This window comes from Solanum tuberosum, unplaced genomic scaffold (genome assembly GCF_000226075.1).
Source record: "Solanum tuberosum cultivar DM 1-3 516 R44 unplaced genomic scaffold, SolTub_3.0 scf00157, whole genome shotgun sequence".
NCBI lineage: Eukaryota > Viridiplantae > Streptophyta > Magnoliopsida > Solanales > Solanaceae > Solanum > Solanum tuberosum.
In genome coordinates this window covers 289,211-296,413 of record NW_006239084.1, presented here as the reverse complement: position 1 = coordinate 296,413, position 7,203 = coordinate 289,211, and the positions used below count along the sequence as shown (strand labels likewise).

The window sequence follows — 7,203 nt, the reverse complement described above, 5'->3', positions numbered from 1 at the left end:
TAGAATTTTCTGCTTTTGGTGTAAAGAACATTGTATAGAAAATGTTGAACAATTAGTAGATCTTTTAGGATTACTGTAATTAGTCTCTTGTTCTAACTTGTTACTACCTTTTTGGAGGTCTCCAGCATACCTTAATGCTGAGGAATACAACATTACCAGTTTCAAAAAAAAATATATGGGAAGAAAGGAATGAACTAATGGTAGAATTTTTGAGCGCAAATCGGAATCTGTAATTAGTATTAAATACAAATGTATATCTTTTACTTTATTATTGGTGCAACATGGCTATTGCAAATAACATTGATGCCATGGTTGACTCTTTGGGGTCACTACACATTTCGCATGGCAACACCGTTGCAATTACTTTACAGCACGAACTTATTGTTGATTCTAATATGTACTACCTTAAACAATAAAAAAAAATGATATATGGTGAAATGAAAAACTAAAAAAATGCAGAAACAAGAGAATAAGAAGATAAATAGTCTGGTTCATAAATCATTGTCAGTATGCGTGCAATTCCATTGTGAGATCTAAGATTCATTGGTTGAAGACACAGTACTCAGCTCAAGACTAAAAGGATAGAATTTTAACAGCTCTGTCAACACAAACAGGTATTCTACTCAGAAGCAGCACACATCCAGATAAATATTCACATGGCATTCCTATACTCTGTATATTCTGCTATATTTCATATCCAAGTCCCTAAAATAATTTTACAATCTCGACAACAATTGGATAACTTGTGGTCCAAATAATAGCATGATAAACTACTTAAAAACCCCTATCTAAGATCAGTCCTGTATTTTTTTGATGAAGTCAGGTTAGTCCTGTATTCAAAAAGCCATATTTCCTTTTATACTTAAAATTCATAAAAGAATGCTTGCTCAAAAAAATATACCATAATTTTCTAAAAACATACCTGTCTGTCAGTGGATTATAAACTTCAGCAAGAGCAAGCCCTCCTCCCGATGATGTGTTGCGCCCTCCAGCTACATAAACCTTACCAGAGACAACACTGCAGGCGAAGTGAGAACGTGCTGTTCTCATACTTGCAACATTTCTCCACTCTTTTCTGAAAGGATCAAATTGGAAAACTTCATTTGTCGTCAGGGCCGTTTGATGGGGAATTACTTGATCACGTGCTCCATATGTGCCGCCAATCAGAAGAAATTTATTCAAGACACAGGCACATGAGAAACCAAGGTGCTCTTGGTCAGGGTGGCTCGTGGGTATCCTAGGCAGAGGGTGCCACCTATCAGCTTCAGGGTCATAAGCAACCCATTGATTCTCAGATGCTCCAGTCAGAACAAATAACCAGTTTCCAGACCATCCTTCTCTAGCTTTATAATTGGAATATTCTGCACTATGGAATAGCTTCCTCCATCGTCTACTTACTGTTTCAAGAATACCATGATATCCATGTGATATCATTGCAAGACATCTCAATGCCAAATCATCTGGTAGTCCAGGTATTAGCGGTTGATCAATCGTCTCCCTACAGAACATTACCTTGTAAATGACTTAAGAGTATGAAATACAGGTGGATGAAAAAGAATGCAGATGCAGAGTTCAGGATTTGGAATGTGACATCAGAACAAGAGATGTATGGAGGTTTTTAGTATATGTAGTTCGTTAGCACTGGACCCCATGTAAGTACAAGAAATTCAACAGGGTAAGGGAATGATTTTTGGGCTTAAGAACCCATAACAAGGGGCACAATAGAGGAAAAAGCACGGCAATAAAGTACTACAAACAACAATTTCTCCTTAATTGAAATAATGGAAGAAGAGAAAAAGAAGTGACTGAAAAGTACACACAAAAATGTAGAAGAACAGATAAGAATAGAATATAGCAAAAAGGAGCTCCAGGATTTGAGCTACTTCAAGCCAACAATTTGTCTTAAAGAAGCAATTGCTGATTTTGACAATATCCCAGCTTTGATTTCTTTTCTATGACCTCTACTGTTCCACGAAAACATAAATTTCGAGCAAACCCTAGTTCATGTACCTCAATGTCATCAAGGGGCTTAAAACAGGTACCACATTTTCCCTACAAGAGAGAATCCAAAACTTAAAAATCAGATAATAAAGCACCTAGTTTTCATTATCATGCACGTGAGTTTATGCACTAAAATTGGGCCACGTGAACCCGTGGTCTCTCCGTAAAACTAGGTATTTTATGTATATATTTTCTAACATTGGTATAATATTATGCACCCATCCTACACGAAGGCTAAATGGCGAACTTGGTTAAATGTTGAGTTATTTACATAAAAAACTAGTAATCAATTCCCACTTAAAACTTTTTGTTTTGTTTTAGTGATGCACCCATGTTGTATACAAACCCTAGTTTCGCCTCTGAGTCCAAGACAACACCACAACAATAAAATGACAATCCATCAATCAAATGAATTTCAGATATCTCTTTATTTGGCCCAATTGATGTAAACCCAGTTTGATAATCTTTGCAAGACTACCTTTTACTGTGATAAAAATAATCAAAGCTAAAAATCAAATACAAAGTGATGAAATGGAGACTTGCTTACATTAATAAGGTCACTCTCTAAGAGCTCGAAATTTCCAGATACTGGGAATCGGTCATGAAATTCAGCTAGTCCAATGGATTGTTGAAGTGATGCTGCATCCAAGTAAAACTTCTGGCGACTCCAAGAAGAACGACGGGCCGATTTTCTTGTGGAAATTATAGAAAGTGAAAGAGGGCTTTAACAATTTGATTGGGTTTATCCAGACTATTCTGAGAACATTTTTACGATAGTTTTAAACAAAATGAAAAGGAAAGGGCTTAATTTAAACATGAAGTAGTACCTCAACTTGTACCATTTTGCAAAGCCGGCACTCTAACTTCTAGTAATTCTCAAATGAATACATTTATTTGATGAAACTATAACTTAGTACCCCTATAATTTCACGTGTTTTTTCACTATCGGTAATGTGAATATAGTATTGAGGTAAAATAATATAAGAAGTCATTTATTTTGCGGAATAAGTTATTTTGAAATTATAATCTTTGAACTAATTTATTTTATTTCTCAGGTGGAATAAGATAACACTAAGGGGTCGTTTGATTGAGAACAAGTTATCCAAGATAAATTATCCTGAGATAACTTATACCATCATGTATATGAGATAACTTATTCCATCATTATGGTATAAATGATGGGATAAGTTATCCCTAACATGACAACCAAACAAGACACTCAATTTTTATCCTAGGACTATTTTTTTTATCCAAGGACTATTTATTTTTATCTCTTACACCAAACAAGTTTGTTACTTATTAAATATAATATATATTTTGTTTGTTTGAAGGTATAAATTTGACTTAAAATTATTTATACTCTTGTAGTCACATAAAATTTATTGGATATATACATATAAAATTTGAATTTAATCCATGTTTATTTGAATTGAACGATTAATTTGGATTGCATAGTTAAAATAAATTTATTTTCATTAAATTCAAGTCAAATGTTCATTTCATCTCGAGGCCTAAACACATGCCAAATATCGAGTGACATGATATTTTAGTCAAATTCAAGACCATAAAGTATATTTGATGTCCCTTCACTCAATTTTTATGTTATTATGCTGAAGATAGTAGCTTAAGGTAAATCTAGCCATGTTAATTTACGGCATAATAATTCTTACATCAACTTTTGTAGCAAACAGAAAGGGGGCTTTGAATTAAAGGTGACATTAAGGTGTTAAAATAAAGGGGCGGTGACATAAGTCTTAATTATTGAGTGTAGGTGACAATTATATGATTAATGATTAAGGATTGTGGAGTTGCCCTCAAGTTTATAAGTTGGTAGTTTGGTCCATTGAATTAAATGAGGGGTAAAAGGGTAAATGACTAAAACCTAATTTAATCAATTTTGGTGGGAATCAAAACTGGAGGGAAGCCACTAGCGAGCTGTACCAAAATGAGAAATAAAAGATTTTTCCCCCGCCTCCCGCCGTATTCCTCTTCTGCTTCGTTCTTGCTTGCTTGCTTGTCTTTCTTCCCGTTCTCTTTATCTTCTTCTTCTTCTTTTCGTACATTGTTGGTCTTGACTGCTAGTCCTTGAGCTTTCTTCTTCTTCTTGAATTAGATTTAGCTAATTTAATCAATGGACCAGATTTCATTTTGTATCAATTGGAATTACTTCATAAGTGATTGGGGTCATACACCATTGTTTTGATAAGTAAAATTAATAGTTCTTTGAAATCATTCATCATCATCTGGGTACCTGTAATTTTTTTAATAATTTGCATTCGTTTTTCCAACATATGGTTATATATGTTGCAACAGAAAGGTTATTTTAATCTCAACAAAATAGACATATGTTACAACATATAACTTACACAAGCTGCAACATATAACTTACATATGGCAACAGAATGGTCATATGTTGCAACATATGACTTATACATTTTGTCACAACAAGTGATTTATGTTTCGCAACAGAATAGTTATATGTAACAACATATGATTTACATTTCGCAACAAAATAGCCATATGTTGCGACATATAACTTACTCATGTTGCCACATGTGATTTATTTGTCACACCATAACAGTTATATGTAGCAACATATGACTTACATCTCGCCACAGAATAGCCACCATATGTAGCAACATATGACTTACACATGTTGTCATATGTGATTTATTTGTCACAACATAACAGTTATATGTAGCAACATATGACTTATATCTCGCCACAAAATAGTTATATGTAACAACATGTGACTTACACATTTCTTCATTAGTACTAATTGTTTTTTAATTAATTTCATCAAGTACAATAAATTGAGGGATTATTTGTAGGTATTGATTGTCGTGGTGAATGGGTCGAGAAGAAAAATTGATACATTTAGCGTTGGAAGGATAGTAAGAAACGGGGAGGGTCGGTAGGGATGACTGTCGAAAGAAATATTTTGTATCAACATGTCTAAGTACAAAATTATGGTCTAATACAACAACCTTCATCAATTCTATCAATTATTTTTACAAAGACTATCATACCACTAGTCCATCATATAATAACCAAGTAACTCCATATGATAGTTATATAACACCCTTGTAAATCATTGTTTCAAGTGTTATAACATATTTTTATTGCTTAATTGTGGTCCAAAGTACTACATATACGGCAACATATGCACGTTCTGTTGGAAAAATTGCAATAGACGTATCATATGTGGCAACATATGTATATCCTAAAATGGTGTTTTGGGGGTTAATTCAATAAAATTGTCACATAATTCAACATGTAACACTAATATATAATCCTACAACATGTCTAAGTACAAAATTATTGTCTAATACAACAACCTTCATCAATTCTATCAATTATTTTTACAAAGACTATCATATCATTAGTTCATCAATGATCAAGTAACTCCATATGATAGTTATATAACACCCTTGTAAATCGTTGTTCTAAGTGTTATAGCATATTTTTTGTAACACCCCGCCTTTTTAAAACGTATAAAATTACTCGTATCTTCACGAAAAGACCATGAGGGTGGGTAATAAATTAAGAATGATGTGGTATGTCATATTTTAAGTGTTCAAGGGTTGTATCTCAAGTTTTGAAGTTAGGTAAGTGGCAAAATGAAAGTTGGCGAAAGTTACCGTAAGTTCATTTTTAAAGATTTCTCTTAATTTTGGATCAAATATCTCGGAGGTTTTCTCCCAATATATAAAGAGCTATGGGGCCTACAACCTATGAAATCGAAGGTCTACGAGTCTAGTTTCCAACGCATCAAACTGTTTGTTCATACGACTTCAGAATAGAGAGATATTCACAGTTTCGTGGAACTGCCCAAGCAGGCATGTGAGGTGGGGCCCTAGGTCGGTGGAACTTTATATACATCCTCTTCTTCGACCTTTTCTTCATTTTTTAGCTAAGAACCAGAAAAATTAGAGAAACTCATTTCTAGGATCAACTAAAGTATAGATTTTCTCGACTTAAGTCCTTGACGAAAGTTGTTCTACGCGTTGGGCTCATCATCGTGGTATATTTATTTTATCAATTTCGTAGCATATCACACTTTAGTGTTGGAACAACAAGAGTTTGGACATATTTGAAGGTTTTGAGGTGTATTACGAACTTAAGATTGAGGTAAAACCCTTCTTTTATCGACTCTAACTTTTATAAGCAGCAAATAGCAATTTGCGACGAAAATACATATCTTTTATTGGATTGTCGTGGTATCTTCTATTTTTGTGTGTTGATTATGGTCCTGCCTTGTTGTAGTATCGAAGGGGTTATGAGTAAAAGTCGTTAGGCCACATGAATTCAGCGAAAAAAGATATGTTAAGGTTATTCCCTACTTATGGTATGTTTCCTTAAAGCTTAGGAGCAATGTAATTGGGTTGTTATCCTTGATATACTTATAGCCGTCAGTTAGTAGCGTCCCTATGTTGGACACGACTTAGAGGTTATTTGCATAACTTGCTTATAACTAAATTGCTCGCTTTTAGCGATTGGATTGTTAGTGTTGTCATTAGGGCTATTGTAATTAACTAAATGAATGTGATCTATGCCTAGAAGGGTTATGTTCTGCCTACGGGGTTATACAGATGCCTAAAAGGGCTATGCGTTGCCTACGGGGCTATATTGATGCCTAAAAGGGCTATGAGTTGCCTACAGGGCTATATTGACGCTTAAGAAGGCTATGTGCTACATGGCTATGTTGTTGCCTAAGAGGGCTATGAATTGTCTATAAGCTATAAATGGATGCCTAGCAGGGCTATGAGTTGCCTACAGGGCTATATTGACGCTTAAGAAGGCTATGTGCTACATGGCTATGTTGTTGCCTAAGAGGGCTATGAATTGTCTATAAGCTATAATGATGCCTAAGAGAGCTATGTGCTGCCTACGGAGCTATATTAATGCCTAAGAGGGCTATGTGACTGCCTACGGGGCTAGGGGACTACCTGTAACGACTCGGAAAAATGATAGGTTAAACAAGAGCCTATGACTTTGTGTTGACTTTATAATGAGGTTCTATGAGGGGTTTATATGTAATTTCATTTTAATTGTGTAACTCTGACAATTTAAAATGAATAAGAAGAAGCTTGAAATTGGAAGTAGTCACTTTTGGAAAAATTCAGAATCTGGAAATTTGGTTATGTGTAGGAAATCAGTGAGTTTTTGGCCAACTTTGAGCAGTCATAACTCCTAGATCAG

At 34.4% G+C, this 7,203-nt stretch overlaps 1 protein-coding gene across 1 annotated transcript in view; it reads right to left on the bottom strand.

The window, feature by feature from the left end:
• The window catches only part of LOC102605204 (F-box/kelch-repeat protein At1g16250), a 9,821-nt gene extending 7,045 nt beyond the window's left edge, over positions 1-2,776 (bottom strand). Inside the window, exons 1-2 of the mRNA XM_006353675.2 lie at positions 2,549-2,776; positions 923-1,498 (exon numbers count right to left, since the gene is read on the bottom strand). Of these exons, the coding sequence (XP_006353737.1) occupies positions 923-1,498; positions 2,549-2,550 (578 nt within the window). The 5' untranslated portion in view covers positions 2,551-2,776. The remainder of the gene's footprint in view (positions 1-922; positions 1,499-2,548) is intronic.
• Positions 2,777-7,203: the final 4,427 nt, after the last annotated feature.